The 20,123-nt window shown below is 43.4% G+C and overlaps 2 protein-coding genes and 1 long non-coding RNA gene across 4 annotated transcripts in view; 2 read left to right on the top strand and 1 right to left on the bottom strand.

Moving 5' to 3' along the window:
* Positions 1 to 10,818, top strand: part of LOC149470571 (uncharacterized) — a 35,304-nt gene extending 24,486 nt beyond the window's left edge. Inside the window, exon 2 of the mRNA XM_089662278.1 lies at positions 4,727 to 10,818. Coding sequence (XP_089518404.1) covers positions 5,030 to 6,514 — 1,485 coding nt within the window. The 5' untranslated portion in view covers positions 4,727 to 5,029 and the 3' untranslated portion in view covers positions 6,515 to 10,818. The remainder of the gene's footprint in view (positions 1 to 4,726) is intronic.
* The window catches only part of LOC149470567 (uncharacterized), a 389,981-nt gene that overhangs the window by 120,714 nt on the left and 249,144 nt on the right, over positions 1 to 20,123 (bottom strand). The window lies entirely within an intron of this gene.
* LOC149470570 (uncharacterized) overlaps positions 1 to 20,123 on the top strand; it is a 218,358-nt gene that overhangs the window by 91,570 nt on the left and 106,665 nt on the right. The window lies entirely within an intron of this gene.

Below are 20,123 nucleotides of genomic sequence, written 5' to 3'. Positions count from 1 at the left end.
AGGCAAAACGGAAACCGCCATCTATAGGGGATGTTGCGCGTGCGGAGAGTATCTAATAGGGGGCGCAGCGCCCGCCTTTGTTGCAGGGTCAGATTGGAGAGGTCTTGATATAGCTGTATCTCCGCCCCCTCATAAGCAAGATGTCTTCTCCCCCTAGCGCATTTAAGGATATCCTCTTTAAGCGGGTAACTTTCAAGACAGCAAATTATGTCCCTGGGAGGGTCTGTGTCTCCCCCACTAGGACGGGTCGCCCGGTGTACACGTTCAATAGCAATCATGGTTGAAGGTGGGCGACCTAGGAGATCATTAAAGATAGCTATTAACGCTTTAGGGACATCACAAGGTTCCACTGATTCAAGAAGGCCCCGGACCCTAATGTTGCGTCTGCGTCCACGATTGTCTAAGTCCTCAATGTGTCTATAAAAATCTCGAATGGTCGTCACGTGCAGCGCTGATTGTTGTTGTAAATCAGAAATTGCCGCCTGATTCTGCCTGGTATCCAGCTCCACCCGCTCCACCCTTGTGCCCACAGAGCGGATGTCATCCCTTAATTCAGTGAGGGCAGAGGTTAATGTGGTGGTTAAGGTGGTCTTTATATCAGCTGCCACAGCCTGGAGGTAGGGATGATAGGGAATGTGTAGCAGGTGATGAATCCAGCTGTGGCACTGTGTCCAGCACAGCATATTCAGCTGTGCTTGTAGAGCCTGTGTCAGAGACTGCAGAGGGAGGGGGAGAGGGGGATGAAGCTGGAGAGGGAGAGGGCTGCGGCCCGTCTTTCTGCTGGGAGCGGAAGAGTTCCTTTATATGCCTCTCCTGAGTGTTCTGACCCCGCGGGGACCGCAATCTGGCCCCAGAGGGTGACCTGTCGGTCTTCCCCATAGCAGAGGGGAGATGTCTCACCCGTCAGTGCAGAGCGACAGCAAGGTAGGATCCGGCCGGCGGGAGCTCCAGAATTATGCGGCCATCTTCACTCGCGGCTCGGCCACGCCCCCCGACTTTTATTTTTTTTAATTTTCACTGGAACTCCACTTTAATGTATGAAGATATTATTTGTACTGTACAAATTACAACCTGTACGTTACCTCTAAGGGTTGTACCCCTTCTGACTTACTGTTGGTGAGTCCTGCAATCACATTGTTATGAGCTCCTTGTAAAACTATTATCTCTTTCCAATAAAATCTATGAACAAGAGAAGATATGGACCCCACAATTCCTCTATATACTCCACAATTCTCCCATGTGGACACCTCGTAAGTGGTTCTCCAGTATAGACTCCCAGTTTGGGGAACTCATTTAGAAGAAGCCGTCAGCTAGAATCAAACTCACTACTCTACAGTATGGTGAAGACCAAGGAGGCCTAGCAATACCAAATGCTAGACTTTATTTTATAGCTGCCCAACTTCAACATCTTACCAGGTGGGACTTAGTAGACACATTAGATCCCATCCATCGGTTACTACTTCCTACAGATACAGATTTCACATCACTTTCACACTTGTTAATGGGCTTCAGATGGAACCAGTGGGAAAGGCATGATCTCTCATATATTTATTCCAGTCTTTTGACTCTTACTGAAGACTTATAGAAAGAAATGGGAAACAGAGAAAATAAGAGAGAGTGGTGGGAGGTGATTGTGACCTTTATACCTCTCATCTCTCTGTCCTCTTCACAAAAACTCAGTCATTTCTTTTGCATAGAGCTTTCAGGACTCCAGCTCAATTGTTCAGCTAGGACAGGAGGGATTTTCCCTTATGACCCCAATTGTTGTGGTGATGTCGGGGATTTGATACACATGTTTTGGAGATGTCCAAAATTACTCAAAAAGTGGAACGATATGACCAGTATTATAATGTTGGTGTTCAATATTCCTCGAGTGTTCCTCTTGGTCTCTTTACTTTATGGAGGGAGACAGTACAGTAACAATACAGTTCAGTACAAGAGGGATTAGAGGGCCCTGCTCCTTGGAGCTTACAATCTAGGAGAGAGGGGATAGTGGTACAAGAGGTAATTAGCTGTGGGGGATGAATTGGTTGGGGGAGTAGAGGATTCCAGTAGTTAGCCTGGGTCGGGGTAGGCTTCTCTGAAGAGATGAGTTTTCAGAGTGCGCCTAAAAGTAAGCAGAGGAGGCGATAGCCTGATAGCTTGGGGTAGGGAGTTCCAGAGGATGGGTGAAGCCCGTGAAAAATCCTAGAGACGAGCATGGGAGAAGGAGACAAGGGAGCTAGAGAGTAGGAGGTCTTGCGAGGAGCGGAGAGTACGGTTTGGGTGGTATTTAGAGACAAGGTCGGTGATGTAGTTGAGGGCAGTGTTATGAACGGCTTTATACGTCAGTGTTAGTGTTTTGAATTTTATCCGCTGGGCAATTGTAAGCCAGTGGAGGGATTGGCAGAGAGGGGTGGAGGACACTGAGTGGAGGCCAGTGGAGGGATTGGCAGAGAGGGGTGGCTGATACAGAACGGTAAGGTGAATGAGTCTGGCAGCAGCATTCATGATGAACTGGAGTGGGGATAGTCTGCGATGAGGTCGGCCAGTGAGGAGGGAGTTACAATAGTCAAGTTGTGATATAATAAGGGAGTGAATGAGTTGCTTAGTGGTTTATGAGGTTAGGAACGGCCGTATATTGGAGATGTTGCGGAGGAGGAGTCTACATGAGTTTGTCAGTGATTGGACCTGGGGCTGAAAGGACAGATTGGAGTCTAGGATGACACCTAGTACCCTGGCATGAGGGGTGGGACTGATAATCACTTAGCTCTTCTCTGAAGCTCACCTTACCACCTGCCCCCTTGATCCTGTCCCCTCACAACTCCTACGATCACCCTCCTCCTCCATCCTACGCTCCCTCACCCACATCTTTAATCTTTCCCTCTCTACTGGCACATTTCCCTCCCCTCTGAAGAATGCGCACATCACTCCCATACTTAAAAAAACCCTCCCTGGACCCCACCAACCTGAACAACTTAAGACCCATCTCCCTGCTGCCATTTACATCCCAACTCCTTGAACGCTTAGTCTATAATCACCGGAGTTCCCACCTCACCGATGGCCACTACTCAGTGCTACTATTCCTCGACCTCTCTGCGGCTTTCAACATGGTCAACCACCCCCTCCTCAAAATAAAACTTTATTCTTTTGGCCTCAGAGACTCCGCTCTTACCTGGCTCTCTTCCTATCTATCACAACGCTCCTTCAGTGTTACCTATAATGCTGCCACCTCCCCCTTTCTGTTGGGGGTCCCCCAAGGTTCTGTCCTCGGGCCCCTTCTCTTCTCCATCTACACCTCCTCCCTTGGTCAACTGATACACTCCCATGGCTTCAACTACCATCTCTATGCCAACGACACGCAAATCTGTCTTTCTACCCCCCATCTCACCCCTTCAGTCTCCGCCCGAATCACTAGCCTTCTGAACGACATATCAGACTGGATGTCACTCCAATTCCTCAAATTAAACCTTGCCAAAACCGAGCTCCTAGATTTCCCCCCAGCCCGTGCCCCCCCTGACCTCTTCATGCACGACCAACAACGTCACCATCAGTCCCACCCCGCAAGCCAGAGTACTAGGTGTCATTCTAGACTCCAATCTGTCTTTCCAGCCCCAGGTCCAATCGCTGACAAATTCATACAGACTCCACCTCCGCACTATCTCCAAAATACGCACGTTCCTAACTCCAGAAACTACAAAGCAACTCATTCACTCCCTTATTATATCACAACTTGACTACTGTAACTCCCTCCTCACCGGCCTACCCCAACACAGGCTATCCTTGCTTCAGTCTACTCTGAATTCTGCAGCCAGACTCATCCACCGTGTACTGTCTCCCATTATAATGTACAGCGTGGAGCAAATTGTTGGCGCTATATAAATACTGTATAATAATAATAGTGTTGTTGATCTTGATGGAGAGGTTGGGGGGGGGGCACGGGCTGGGGGGAATACTAGAAGCTCAGTTTTGGAAAGGTTGAGTTTGAGGAAGTGGAGTGACATCCAGTCCGATATGTCACTTAGTAGGCTGGTGATGCAATTGGAGACTGAGGGGGTGAGGTGAGGGGTAGAGAGATAGATTTGTGTGTCATTGCCATAGAGATGGTAGTTGAAGCCGTGGGAGTTTATCAATTGGCCAAGGCAGGAGGTGTAGATGGAGAAGAGGAGGGGTCCGAGGACAGAACCTTGAGGAACCCCGACAGAGAGAAGGAGTGAAGGGGATGTGGCAGCGTTATAGCAAACACTGAAGGAGCGCTGTGATAGGAGGAGAACAAGGAGAGAGCAGAGTCTCTGAGGCCAACTACATTGGAGACCCATACTTGGGGTATGATCCTGTAGACATGGGCCTCATTGATCGGTGTCAGCTATCTATGTATGTACTGGGGGGAGTTACTTGCTGTGTACAGCTGAATTGTTCTAGGTTGTTTCTTACTTTCTCTGTTCATTTGTTTATAAAAGGTAAAAGTGACACCATAGACAAAGCAAGTTATTGTTCTGTATGATCTGTAACAGTGCCACAACTGCCTATACGTGAGAATGTATGACTCCATTGTCTGGGCTGAATGTTGGGAATACTGTGCGCACTTATAAACTTTATTAATAAACTCTATTTGATTAAAAAAAATACTGTAGATAATGCTGTACATATTCTTTCTATTCATAAGATATATTTAGTAATGAATATTAAAAATAGAAAGAAACTTTATGTAGCCCTTTATATACAATTCTTTTTTCTTTCTCTACAGGTAGATTGATGAACCAGGTTTTAGGACATTTTGGTCTTCATGAATACAGCTGAGTCACATGGAAAACAAGACATATGTTTGTCTTAATTGACTGAAAGTCTTTACTGCAGCTCACTGGAGGATTCATACGAGATACAAGTCATATCTGTGTTCTAAAAGTCATGGTTTGGATCCTCTTCCACATTGATCCAGCAGGAGAAAAGTAATTTCAGTGTTCTGGAAGTGACAATGGCTTTACAATAAAGTCCAACCCATATATACATAAGACGAGTCATTTCAAACGTCTTGTTTGGAGATTTTACAATGGAGAGAAAATATATCACACACCAAAAGGCTTGCAAGGGAGAGAAGCCATATCAGTGTTCTCAGTGTGGCAAAACTTTTATAAGAAAGAGATACCTTATAATACACCAAAGATTTCACACTGGAGAGAAGCCATATCAGTGTTCTGAATGTGATAAAGCTTTTACTCAGAAGTCACATCTTATCACACACCAGCTTTTTCACACTGGAGAAAAGCCATATCAGTGTTCTGAATGTGATAAAGCTTTTACTCAGAAGTCTAATCTTCTCACACACCAGAGGATTCACACTGGAGAGAAGTCATATCATTGTTCTGAATGTGATAAAGCTTTTACACAGAAGTCAGATCTTATCAGACACCAGAGGATTCACACTGGAGATAAGTCATATCAGTGTTCTGAATGTGATAAAGCTTTTACACAGAAGTCAGATCTTATCAGACACCTGAGGATTCACACCGGAGAGAAGCCATATCAGTGTTCTGAATGTGATAAAGCTTTTACACAGAAGTCAGAGCTTATCAGACACCAGAGGATTCACACCGGAGAGAAGCCATATCAGTGTTCTGAATGTGATAAAGCTTTTACTCAGAAGTCAGATCTTATCACACACCAGAGGGTTCACACTGGAGAGAAGTCATATCAGTGTTCTGAATGTGATAAAGCTTTTACACAGAAGTCAGAGCTTATCAGACATCAGAGGATTCACACTGGAGAGAAGTCATATCAGTGTTCTGAATGTGATAAAGCTTTTACTCTGAAGTCAAATCTTATCACACACCAGAGGATTCACACTGGAGAGAAATCATATCAGTGTTCTGAATGTGATAAAGCTTTTACAGTAAAGTCAAGTCTTCTCACACACCAGAGGAGTCACACTGGAGAGAAGTCCTATCAGTGTTCTGAATGTGATAAAGCTTTTACATGGAAGTCATATCTTATCAGACACCAGAGGATTCACACTGGAGAGAAGTCATATCAGTGTTCTGAATGTGATAAAGCTTTTACTGAGAAGTCAAATCTTATCAGACACCAAAGGATTCACACTGGAGAGAAGTCATATCAGTGTTCTGAATGTGATAAAGCTTTTACACAGAAGTCAGATCTTATCAGACACCGGAGGATTCACACTGGAGAGAAGCCATATCAGTGTTCTGAATGTGATAACGCTTTTACTCAGAAGTCAGATCTTATCACACACCAAAGGATTCACACTGGAGAGAAGTCATATCAGTGTTCTGAATGTGATAAAGCTTTTACACAGAAGTCAGATCTTATCAGACACCAGAGGATTCACACTGGAGAGAAGCCATATCAGTGTTCTGAATGTGATAAAGCTTTTACAGGGAAGTCAGATCTTATCACGCACCAGAGGATTCACACTGGAGAGAAGTCATATCAGTGTTCTGAATGTGATAAAGCTTTTACACAGAAGTCAGATCTTATCAGACACCAGAGAGTTCACACTGGAGAGAAGCCATTTTAATGCTCTCAATGTGACAAAACTTTTACAGTTAATGCCGGTCTAATCTATCACCGGAGAATTCACATATTTCTGCATAGATTAAATTCTGGAAGAAAAGAGATATTAAAGAAGTTTCAGGTGTCACAAGTTAGTTTCACATCCCCAATGTCATCCCACAAGCTAGAGAAGAAGGGAGAAGATAAAATGTTACCTTAAAAGAAACAAACTAAAATCTGTGCAAACTGGAATGTAATGATTGGATGAACTGAGTTTAGTGCTTATGTCCATCAATACACAACTAGAAGGGATTTGAATATTTTATATTTTGATAATTTTTTTAAGATAAGCATCAATAAATGAACAGCTTCCCTCATGATTCTCATCTTTATCTTTTTTATGGAGCTTTGAATGTACATGCAATGTATTTTCATGATTCACCAACTGAGTTGTGTTTCCAAGCATTTTCTTCATTTCTGGATCCTGAGGTAATACATGACCAACACTGCCTCAGTACCAGAGACTAGGATGGGGTCTATTGTCATCTTACCAAGTCTCTGAAGCCTCAGTGGGAGAGCCCATTCCAGGTTCTTCTGACTATTGACACATCATCAGCCAGGCTTGAGGTCTCCAGCTAATCCCACCTTGTCCACTCCTCCCATTACATGTTCCATCTCCTCTCCCATTATCAATGCCTTCTTTCCACATTTCATCTCTCATTAATATTATTAATATTATACAGGATTTATATAGTGCCAATAGTTTTCTCAGCGCTTTACAATATAACGGGATAGCAACAATACAGTTCAATACAAGAGGGATAGGAGGGCCTTGCTCCTCGGAGCTTACAATCTAGGAGGGAGGGGCTAGTGGTACAAAAGGTAGTAACTGTGGGGGATGGACTGGTAGGAAGAGTAGAAGATTCCATTATTAGCTGAGGGCAGGATAGGCTTCCCTGAAGAGAGAGGTTTTCAGAGATCGCCTAAAAGTAAGCAGAGTATGCAATAGTCTGATAAATTGGGGTAGAGAGTTCCAGAGGATGGGGGAAGCTCTGGAAACGAGCATGAGAGGAGGAGATGAGAGCAGGGGATCGTGCGAGGAACACAGAGGACGGTTTGGGTGATATTTGGAGACAAGATTGGTGATATAATTTGGGGCGGAGTTATAAATGGCTTTATATGTTATTGTTAATGTTTTGAATTTTATCCGTTGGGCAACGTGAAGCCAGTGAAGGGATTGGCAGAGAGGGGTGGAGGACACTGAGTGTAGGCCAGTGGAGGGATTGGCAGAGAGGGGTGTAGGCCAGTGGAGGGATTGGCAGAGAGGGGTGGAGAACACTGAATGGAGGCCAGTGGAGGGATTGGTGGAGGACACTGAATGGAGGCCAGTGGAGGGATTGGCAGAGAGGGGTGGAGGGATTGGCAGATAGGGGTGTCTGATACAGAACGGTAAGTAAGGTGGATTATGGCAGCAGCATTCATGATAGACTGAAGAGGGGATCGCCTGCAATGAGTTTGGCCAATGAGGAGAGAGTTACAATAGTCAAGGTGAGATATAACAAGGTAGTGAATAAGTTGCTTAGTGGTTTCCAAGGTTAAGAACGGCCGTATCTTGGAGATGTTGCGGAGGTGAAGTCTACAAGATTTGGACTTGGGACTGAAAGGACAGATGGGAGTCTAGGATTACACCTAGCACCCTGGCATGAGGGGAGGGACTGATGATTGTGTTATTGATCTTGATAGAGAAGTCGGGGGAAGGGGCACAGGCTGGGGGGAATACTAAGAGCTCAGTTTTGGAAAGATTGAGTTTGAGGAAGTGGAGTGACATCCATGCCGATATGTCGCTTAGTAGGTTAGTAATGCGAGAGGAGACTGAAGGGGTGAGGTGAGGAGGAAAAAGATAGATTTGTGTGTCGTCAGGATAGAGATGGTACTTAAAGCCATGGGAGTTTATCAAGTGACCAAGGGAGGAGGTGTAGATGGAGAAGAGTAGGGGTCCAAGGACGGAACCTTGAGGAACCCCTACAGAAAGAGGGAGTGGAGAGGAGGAGGCAGAGTTAAAGGTAATGCAGAAGGAGCACTGCGATAGGTAGGAGGAGAACCAGGAGAGCGGAGTCTTGGAGGCCAAGAGAGTGGAGTTTTTTGAGGAGGAGGGGATGGTCAACTGTATCAAAAGCCTCAGAGAGGTCATGTAGTAAGAGTAAGGAGCAGTGGCCATTGGTTTAGCAGTTAGTAGATCATTAGCGAGTTTTAGTAGGGTAGTTTCAGTGGAGTGTAGTGAGTGAAAGCCAGACTGTAAAGGGTCAAGAAGGTTGTTGTTGGTGAGTTAGGAGCTCAGGCAATTGTGGACTAAGCGTTCTAAGAGTTTAAAGGTAAACAAGAGCAGGGAGATGGGTCTTAAGTTGTTCAGGTTGGTGGGGTCCAGGGAGGGCTTTTTAAGTATGGGAGTGATGTGCGCATGCTTTAGAGGGGAGGGGAAGGCACCAGCAGAGATGGAAAGATTGAAGATGTGAGGGAGCATAGGATGGAAGAAGAGGTGACCGTAGTAGTTGTGAGGGGACAGGATCCAGGGGGCAGGTGGTGAGACGGGCTTCTGAGAAACCTTGTTTGGCAGCATGGAGGGAGGAATTGTATGTTAAGAAAGCAGATTTATATCGGGTGAATTCTTGGTGAGATTTGGTTTTACGCCACATTCGCTCCAGCACACGACTATGTCATTTAAGATCTCTGGTGTTGTCAGTCTGCCAAGGTTGTAATGGTCGGGGCCTGATGCTTTGTGTTGTTAGGGGAGCAAGTGAGTCTAATGTGGATGAAAGTGAACTGTTGTAGACAGCAGTGGCCAGGTCAGGGCAGGACAGGGGAGAGATTCTGTCATAGAGTTGGTCAGTTGCAGAGTGGAAAGGAGAAGGGTTCAAGTTGTGAAGGTTTCTGCAGGTGATTGCTGATTGGAGGGATAAGTGTTTGAAGATGAGGAGACTGTGAAGGTGATGAGATTGTGATCAGAGAGAGGAAAGGGGGTGTTTGTGAGGTTGTAGGATATCCTCTCATGGGTGACAACCTTTCAGGCAGGTCTGCGGCTGTGACACCAGCTAGAAAGAAGTCTCTGTTCAGTGAGAAAACAACATCCCAAGCTGATGCAGGCCTTCCAATACTGAGTTACTGCTGATTTAGGGGATGTATTCAGCAGTAAAACGTAAGCCCAGCTGGCCACTTGTGTTCCATGTGGTTCTGCCAAATGGGATTCCATCAGGTGAAGATCAGAAATCCTTGTTCCATGTTTTCTCTTTCCAGCTATTACTCCTCTCCATAGACTAATCACACAATACAACTGCCAGAGATCTGAACTTACAAAGTGCTGAGTGTGCGGTCATATTCCTACCACTTCTTCCGGGGGACTGACATTCCTCTGATTGGGGTTCACAATAATCACTCTGAGTGCACACATCTCTTTTTGGTGGAAAGTTTGTAAAGAAAACTTCTTCTCCCTGGAAATATTACAACGTTGGCACCAAAGTGTAACTATGGGCAAAATCAGTAATGACATTAATAATGAAATCTGTCATTAGCAGAGCAGGTTTTGTTTTTCCGAGTCTCCTATTGTTTTATTTTTTGTTGTCCCTCCCAGTAGATTTTTTTTGTCTACTTCCTGTAGAAGGCCAAGTCTTTTGGGAAAAATGGCAGTTGGAGGGGTCGGGGCAAATCCTATAACACTGCTGGGGGTGCTCACAACTGTCAGTTGTCATTCATATGGGGGGTTGGACCTTATAGAGAACCTGTTGCTGTAACTGCTGTAGAAGTGTTAGCTGAAGTTGGGCTTTACTTGTTGTGTGTCTTACTTATAATCTATCTAAGACTTCCCTGTACAGGGTGACAACGCTGCTGTGTAATGTTCCTGCAGAATGATCAGGGTTGTCACCCTGTTACAGAAGGTGGGAAAATAACAGATCTACAGACAGGACCAACAGCTGATACAACTATGTTGCAGAGGGAACTCTGGGAATGCTAATGACAGACTGCATTACACATTCAGTTAGCAGACTTCCTGCTGTTGGTCTGATGTTTGAATTGTGTTCTGATATTTACTGTCCTGCTGTAAAAGGTGTAAATGATCGCCCGCATGTTTCCTGTAGTAGCAGGGACTACAAACTCATATCAGGAATAGTAGGATGATAAAATGTAAGTTAATAGATAGGGCCGCGCCCCTACAATAAGGTATATCTATATAAATTATATATTAGATTGTTATTAATAAACACTGGCTGGATTTTATCATGAATAATTCACATATGAAAAAATAAGAGAAATCCTTATAAAGTACAGCAAAAAGATTTTCTGGATATATATGTGTGAATTTTTTTTTTTTATAAGAAATGAATAATAATTATGAATAATAGAAAAATATATAAAAAAATAAAAAAATAAATAAAAATAAAAAATATAAATGAAATATAATCACAAAATTTTGAAAATGAAAAGATGAAAAAGAATGTAAAAATGAAATGGTGTCCAAAGTCTATGAATAATAGCGGAGTATTCTATTCGTGTCCACAATAGTAATTGCTGTATATAAGGAACTGTAGAAATAAATCCTTGCTTGAATATTGACCCTTTTATGGGCTCACCTTCTTGTTAGCCTATTGCTGGGCTGACACAGCTTTTAAGAGGTTTGTATTGATGAGATCCTTTGGACCTCCCCTGGGTTTTCCTGGATTGGTCACTTCTAATGTGCTTGTATGGACATGATGATCTCTGCTTCCTTCTGATGCTGGATGTGGCTCCATCTCCCTATTTTTCTCCTCGTTAGTATAGTGGAAGAAAGAAGAGATATTTGGTGCCTTATCGTTTTAATAAAAAGATTTATTTATTGCCCTCTATATGCCCTCACATGTCAATTTCAATGCGCTTTGTAATAGATAAAACCGCTAAATGCGGATGTGACAGGCTTCCTCCGTGTGTCTACACACACTGTCTATACCCGCCGTTACTGAAGTTGGGTTGCCGTGGTGATGTCAAAGCCGCTCCCCAACGCGTTGCGCCACATGGTCACGTGGCTTCGTCCGCGGGATGTGATAGGACAATCACCGTGCCTGGACTTCTTTTATAATAGTTTGGCGCCATTTTCTTGAAGTATGTATGGTCGCGGCCATCTTTTTGGGGCCAAACCTTTATAGCTATCATTATGGACAGCTGTATTGATCAAATTGAGATAATGTTGCTAATTGTGATGTTGTTTGTGTGAAAACATGTAACTGTTATATCCACTGTTTAACAACCCTGTATACGTCGGCTATATAGACTGTGCATGTAATTGGCAACAGGGAAGTCGGTCACATTTACTTTTAACAATAAGGTTTAATCCAAAATTTATTACAAAATGCATATACAAAAAATAGAAAAAATAAAAAATACGTACATATATATATATAATCAATTAAAAACAGTATAAAGTGCTTTATATTGACTTCCAACTACTAGTTTTTTAGTTTTTAGGAATAGTAGGATGGCTACCTACCCAAGGGGGTCACCTTTTTGGATTTGGGGGAAACATTTCACATGGTTTCTTTCCATTGATGACACCGACAAGGGGAGTCTCACTTCACTAACAATAGGAAAGCCAATCAGAGGCCAGTAACATTTCATGGTGTCTCAATGTATTGCAGAATGTTTAATCCCCATTGGTCCAATGGATTACTAGTCCTTCATATACATTGCTCCTTGTGTGGAAGGAGCACCCTAAAATGGCTTCCCTTCAATTCCACCCATACCTGTACTTTAGGTGATGTTGCCCCTCCCCATATCTGTAAGGGAAAGCCTCAATTTCTCCCAATACTCCCCTGGCCTTCCAGTGAGAGGAAACATTTTCTCTGGAGTGGAGATGTTTTATGCAGTGAGCCCTTCATAGACGGGATGGGGAATCTAAGTAATCTAAGATAAGATGAACCGGTGTACTGGAGTCATGGATCAGATAACTAATGACACCATTGATGGTATAGCAGAGCTGACAGCAGAAGTGGCTCCATCACCTAAGGTGGTGTCACAGAACTGCATGGTGGCTGACTATCTCTCGGAAGATCAAGGCGGAGTCTACAATCTGGTGTCAGAGAGTGTTGTCCATTTATATTAGATCATGAGGATCTCAGAAGGAGATATCTACACAAGGTAAAGGAGTTCCAACAGTCACCTGGGTGGGGGAAGTGGGATCCATTTTATTGGATGGGTTTAGTTGGAACTTGGTTGAGTAATATGGTGGCTTTGCTTCTTAGGCCATTAGTTGCTACTATAGATTTGATAATAATTGTATACATTGTTGCTGTTGTGTCTTTCGCTGCCAGTTGATTTTGCTTGTTTATGCACATGATTACATTCACATTGTTAGAACAGAAGATTATTTAAACCCCCCTAAATATTGTGTTTTATTTTCTGAAAGCAGAGACCCTGGAGAATAAAATGGTGGTGGTTAATATTTTGTGGCACACAATATTAGCACAGCTGTCTATGAAATGCATTTTTTCAGTAAAAAAAACACTAACAATAATTCCAGTTCAGAAAAAAACAAAATATGACCCAATTTGAAGAAAAATGAAAGATGAGGTTGGCATCAAGTATATAGATACCAAACATGTCAAGCTTTAAAATGTCATGTGCTTGTGAAATGGTGACAAACTTCAGTACCAAATATTGTCCATAGGTGATGCTTTAAAAGCCTTTACAGTCATCAGTTTATATAGTGAACCATGAATGATGGCCCTCGAGTTATTCCTCTCCCTCTGGTGTGTGCAGAGATATGTACAATGTGTAGTGTGATTGATGGTTACATAAGTGGGTGGGGCTGGTATTAATGAGGGGTGTGTCATATGTTAATCATTTCTTATAATAGATTATATAAATGGTATAAATAGATCCGTGAAATGTAAACAATCTATCTCTTTTCTTCTGTTGTTAAAGTGTCACATATATATGATGAATAAAGTTGGATGATATTTTCACCGCACAATACCGTGGTCTGGGTTCTTCTACAACACATCCCCCCAAAAATGTCCTCTTCCAGTTCTAGGAGTCTGGTGGAATTGGACACAAGCTGATGGTATCTCTTAGGCCCCTTGTACATGGGGGGTCCGGCCCCTGTGGGTGCAATGCTGGCATTATAATACACCTGGTAGGCACAGGTACAGCGTCCAGCCCCGCTGCCTGCAGCCTGTCAAAGTCTACACTACAGCTGGATGGGGCTCAATGCTGCACCACGTTTACCTCGTGTTTAGGGCGCTCTGTGTTCAGGGAGAAATGGCCGCCATCCTGATCAGACAAAGCATAGAGCAGATGTAGGCCGGTGCAGTCTGCTTCTTCCCCTGTAGGTGGCGCCCAACCAGAGTGACATCCCAGCCTGGAGAGGAAGTCGGGGGACACTTGGCTTCTCTGTGGTTTCCCGGTTCCTGGAGACGGCATGGAATGAAGGGGTCCATGGAGTCCTGGGGACATTTTTTATTTCTTGTTTACACCTTTTAAAAATCATTTTATTCCTGAAGATCACTGAACCCCAAATCTGATGTATTCTTTGATAGGAGACACCCTATATAATACAATGTTGGGACTTGTCATTTTCTATGTTACATGATATTAGCACAACAGTTTATGAAAGGCAACATTTCAGGAACAATATAGTAACGTTTATTTCTGAGCACATAAATGCAATTCATGACCTATTTTCTGGTGAAATATAAAAGATGAGGTTGTGCCGAGGAAATGGGATTCCCAACATGTCAAGCCATAACACTGTGTGCACTTGGAACGCTTTAATAGCCCCTCCAGGTCATCAGTATAGAGTTACACAGGAGCACTGGTGCTCCAATCATTGCTCTCCCTCCGGCGTGTGCGCTGATATGTAACGTGTGTGGGGGTCACTGTGTTCCTATGTAGGAGCCCAAATGTGCGAGTTTTTGTAGGTGTGATGGGGGAGGGGGGCTCTAACATTTTTACATTATTAAAAAAAAATGTGTCTCTTTCTATGCTTAAAACTTTATTTATTTTGTCCATATCTTGTATTGCTATCATGTAGGGGACCAATAGCCTCCTATGTGATGGCATATAGGTGACAGGTTCTCTTTATGGAGACCCCTGGGGTCTATTAGACTGTGGATGTCTCCTGTCTACTGCACTGCAGATGATGGAACACAGACCACCTTCCATCAACTGCTTCCCCCGGCACTGATCCTGGAGAATGACAGCTCCAGTCCAGGAAGTGATGTCATCCACATCATACATGTCACTTCCTGGTCTGTGTACAGGAGGTCCACTGAGCTCCCGCCACCCTTCCCAGTGACACCCACCATGACAGGACCATGTTCTGCTGTCCGGTGGTGGGGTCAGGGCACATTGCAGCAATGTTCATGGAAGTAACAGGCGGATTCACAGCCATTTGTATCACTTCCACATGAAATCAGACTTTACTAAAGTCCTCACACTCCCGGCCGTATAGCGGTGGGAAATGTGCAAAAAATAACAAATCTGTAGCATTGTTAAAAATCCAAATCCCCAGCAAGTGGCTGCAGGTTCATATTTTACCACTACCCTACCCTCGCACCCGAAGATGGTTGTCTAAGCCTCCTTAAGGTGGTCATTGGATTTTGGGACCTGTATGTGGCAAGGCTGCCAGAAAGTCTGTCACTTGGGGTGTCCTCATACTGGGGAGAAGTAGCAGAATGTGTTTTGGGGTGTAATTCCACATCTCCCCATGGCGTGTGCCAGAAATAGCTCATTAAATGACAACTTGGTGTAAATAGATTTTGTTTTTCATTTTCCAATAACTTATGGCAATAACTGTAAATGTTCCATGGACACAACATGCCTCTCAGCACATACCTTGGGATGTATCCTTCCCATAAAGGGGACATTTGGGGATGTTTGTAAGGTCCGGGCATTTTACTGCCTCAAGAAATGTGATCGGCAGTCAGAAAGTAACAGCGACGTAAAAGCTGCATAAATTCCATTCTATATCCCATAGTTTGTAGACGCCATAACTTCACACAAACCAATCAATATCCACGGATTCAGCTATGCTTCTACCAAAGACACGGAGCAGAATACATGTTGTACTACATGTATGAAGAAATCAGATTTTATGGGATATGTCTTATAACAAAGTAGAAGATATCATTTAATTCAATCTGAAAATCAGTGTTGCTCTATCTCATACACGCCATATTCATGTACATATATACATATAAAATATACAATAAAAGTCCTTATAATTGGAACAGTTCAATCAAATATTGTGCTAGAATAAAGGTGTTTGATATAGAATGTGCTCCAGAAAGACTGCAGTGCTCCCCCGTGAAATCTGCACCTCCACCTATGGATAAGGATGGCCGCTCACCTCATAGTATGGACCTATAAACTAATATAGGTCAACCAAGCAAAAGGATTCCATCAAAAATATCATTTGTATTAAAAAATAAACCCCCAGTGCTGATCAAATACCACCAAAGAAAGCTCTATTTGTGTGCAAAATTATATCAATTTAATTTGGGTGCAATGTTGCACGACCGCACAATTGCCAGTGCTGAATGGCAAAAAATACCCCGGTCATGAAGGGGGTAAAACATTCCGGAGCTGAAGTAGGTAATAAATCTTGCTGTCATCGTACAGTTTGGTTTCATTTTCTTGTGACATTTCTCGGGCTGCAGGTCTTCTGATCTCCACAAGGTGGTGATCACACATATACAGAGACAGGAAGTCTCTATGGAAGACAGGAAGTGATGTCAGGCAGAGACAGGAAATGAGGTCAGGCACAGACAGGAAGTGAGGTCCAGAGTTCGTTTCGAGTGTGCGATTTGCATTTGGAATCTGTTGCTGTCAACTCACAAGATGAGATCCAAAGAGCTGTCACTATCAGTGAAGCCATCATTAGGCTGAAAAAACAAAACAAACCCATCAGAGAGATAGCAAAAACATTAGGCGTGGCCAAAACAACTGTTTGGAACATTCTTAAAAAGAAGGAATGCAGAAGAGCTCAGCAACACCAAAAGACCCGGAAGACCACGGAAAACAACTGTGGTGGATGAGCGAAGAATTCTTTCCCTGGTGAAGAAAACACCCTTCACAACAGTTGGCCAGATCAAGAACACTCTCCAGGAGGTAGGTGTATGTGTGTCAAAGTCACCAATCAGGAGAAGACTTCACCAGAGTGAATACAGAGGGTTCACCACAAGATGGAAACCATTGGTGAGCCTCAAAAACAGGAAGGCCAGATTAGAGTTTGCCAAACGACATGTAAAAAAGCCTTCCCAGTTCTGGAACAACATCCTATGGACAGATGAGACCGACATCAACTTGTACCAGAGTGATGGGAAGAGAAGAGTATGGAGAAGGAACTGCTCATGATCCTAAGCATACCATCCCATCAGTGAAGCATGGTGGTGGTAGTGTCATGGCGTGGGCATGTATGGCTGCCAATGGAACTGCTTCTCTTGTATTTATTGATGAAGTGACTGCTGACAGAAGCAGCCGGATGAATTGTGAAGTGTTTAGGGAATATTATCGGCTCATATTCAGCCAAATGCTTCACAACTCATTGGACGCTTCACAGTGCAGATGGACAATGACCCAAAGCAGACTGCAAAAGCAACCAAAGAAGTGGAATGTTCTGCAATGGCCAAGTCAATCACCTGACCTGAATCCGATTGAGCATTTCACTTGCTGAAGACAAAACTGAAGGGAAAATGCCCCAAGAACAAGCAGGAACTGAAGACAGTTGCAGTAGAGGCCTGGCAGAGCATCACCAGGGATGACACCCAGCGTCTGGTGATGTCTATGCGTTCCACACTTCAGGCTGTAATTGACTGCAAAGGATTTGCAACCAAGTATTAAAAAGTGAAAGTTTGATTTATGATTATTATTCTGTCCCATTACTTTTGGTCCCTTAACAAGTGGGAGGCACATATGCAAACTGTTGTAATTCCTACACCGTTCACCTGATTTGGATGTAAATACCCTCAAATTAAAGCTGACAGTCCGCAGTTAAAGTACATCTTGTTTGTTTCATTTCAAATCCATTGTGGTGTATAGAGCCAAAAATGTTAGAATTGTGTCCATGTCCCAATATTTATGGACCTGACTGTACATTAGAACAAACAAGAGATCCCTGTGCTCAAATCCCAACAGCTAGTGCATACATTTATCCATCAGGTGCTAAAGGGGTGTAACCACATATTAACACTAAATATTCTGAGGACCCCCTGCACACTGGTATATACCCTCAAGCAGACTATTCAATAAATAGGGATGTTTAGTTCACACATATTGCAATACATGCTTAAGCTGCCAACTGCGTCAAAGTCATCCCTCTATGGCCAGTCCTACACTTTTTGTAGTAGGCAGAGCAGAGTAGGACTGGCCATAGTGGGGTGACTTTGACGCAGTTGGCAGCTTAAGCATGTATTGCAATATGTGTGAACTAAACATCCCTATTTATTGCATAGTCTGCTTGAAAGGGTATATTCCAGTGTGCAGGGGGTCCCCAGAATTTCTAGTGCTTCTACATTAGGATACATGCCAGAAATCTGAAAGGACCATGTAGTAAGGTGAACGGTAATGATTGGAAAAGGATTGTTTAGAAGATAGTGAACTGTGCCAGATGTATCCCAGATTGTACATGTGTGCCAAATGTAAATGGAGGAACTGACATGGCGTCTGTGCTGCTCGCCACGCTGCAGTGGTGTGGACGTGACTGTCAGTGAATGGGCCTGCCGGTGCGCACTGCGCCGTGCGGTCTGCACATGAGCCCGAGAGCCGTTCCGACTGACACACTCCGAGGAAGTATGTCAGAGGTGGGGTGGAAGGAGAAGACTGTCTCCATGTATAGTGCTGGAAAAGCAATAATGTCAAGGAGAAGGGATGGAAATGCAAGCGGACCAGGCTATGAGGAGGTGTGGGAGCGGGACCCAAACCCCAAACACCACAAATGTCAAATGGATAAATAGAATGAGGATGACTAGTAAAATGAAATATAAATAGAATGGTGATGTGATTGTATGGAAATGTTATGTAATAAAAAGGTTTATTGCTATGATGTGTTATGATAAAGAACGGTGATTGAAGGATAGAGAAAAATGTAAAAATATATACTGGAGAAAAATGGATAATAATGAAATAATAATGATAAAAGAAAAAATAAAAATAATAATAATAAAAATGAAAAATAATATATTATAAACATTATATATATAAATAGTAATGATGATGATAAATGCTGGCAGGTGGCCAAAAAGGGGGGTGTGATCCTCTATTATAAATATATATGGACCTAGAAGGTTTACATGATGATCAATACATACATAAAACTTGTATAAAACCCATGTAAAAAATGTGTACAAATATATGAAAAACAATATAATTTAAAAACCCAGTATATAAATGAAATATATAATAGAATATATATATACATATATATATGTGAGGAAGAGTAAAAAAATAAAGGGGGGGGGGTTTAATTAGATAAAATAATGTAAAATAAAGTGGAATCAGAATATGAAATAATAAATTATGTTATATACAGGTGAAACTCAAAAATTAGAATATTGTGCAAAAGTTCATTGATTTCAGTGCAGCAACTTAAAAGGTGAAACTATGAGATTGACTCATTCCATGTAGAGCAAGATAGTTCCAGCCGTGATTTGTCATCATTGTGATGATTATGGCTTACAGCTCATGAAAACCCCAAATCCACAATCTCAGAAAATGAGAATATTCCATGCAATCAATAAAACACGGATTGTACATAGAACAATATCGCACCTCTGAAAAGTAGAAGCATGCATATGTACTCAGTACTTGGTTGGGGCCCCTTTTGTAGCAATTACTGCCTCAATGCGGCGTGGCATGGAAGCTATCAGCCTGTGGCACTGCTGAGGTGTTATGGAAGACCAGGATGCTTCAATAGCGGCCTTCAGCTCTTCTGCATTGTTCGGTCTCATGTCTCTCATCTTTCTCTTAGCAATGCCCCATAGATTCTCTATGGGGTTCAGGTCAGGCAAGTTTGCTGGCCAATCAAGCACAGTAATCCCACGGTCATTGAACCAGGTTTTGGTGCTTTTGGTAGCGTGGGCGGAGCCAAGTCCTGCTGGAAAATGAAGTCAGCATCCCCATAAAGCTCGTCTGCGGAAGGAAGCATGAAGTGCTCCAAAATATCCTGGTAGACGGCTGCGTTGACCCTGGACTTGATGAAGCACAGTGGACCAACACCAGCAGATGACATGGCTCCCCAAATCAACACAGACTGTGGAAACTTCACACTGGACTTCAAGCATCTTGCAGTGTGTGCCCCTCCATTCTTCCTCCATACTTGGGGTCCTTGTGCCTCTCCATTCTTCCTCCATACTCGGGGTCCTTGGGCCTCTCCATTCTTCCTCCATACTCGGGGTCCTTGGGCCTCTCCATTCTTCCTCCATACTCGGGGTCCTTGGGCCTCTCCATTCTTCCTCCATACTTGGGGTCCTTGGGCCTCTCCATTCTTCCTCCATACTCGGGGTCCTTGGGCCTCTCCATTCTTCCTCCATACTCGGGGTCCTTGGGCCTCTCCATTCTTCCTCCATACTCGGGGTCCTTGTGCCTCTCCATTCTTCCTCCATACTCGGGGTCCT

The sequence above is a fragment of the Staurois parvus genome, unplaced genomic scaffold (assembly GCF_062004578.1).
Source record: "Staurois parvus isolate SC_StPar_1 unplaced genomic scaffold, SC_StPar_1.0 ptg000038l, whole genome shotgun sequence".
Classification (NCBI taxonomy): Eukaryota; Metazoa; Chordata; class Amphibia; order Anura; family Ranidae; genus Staurois; species Staurois parvus.
This window is presented reverse-complemented; position numbering and strand designations above follow the sequence as displayed.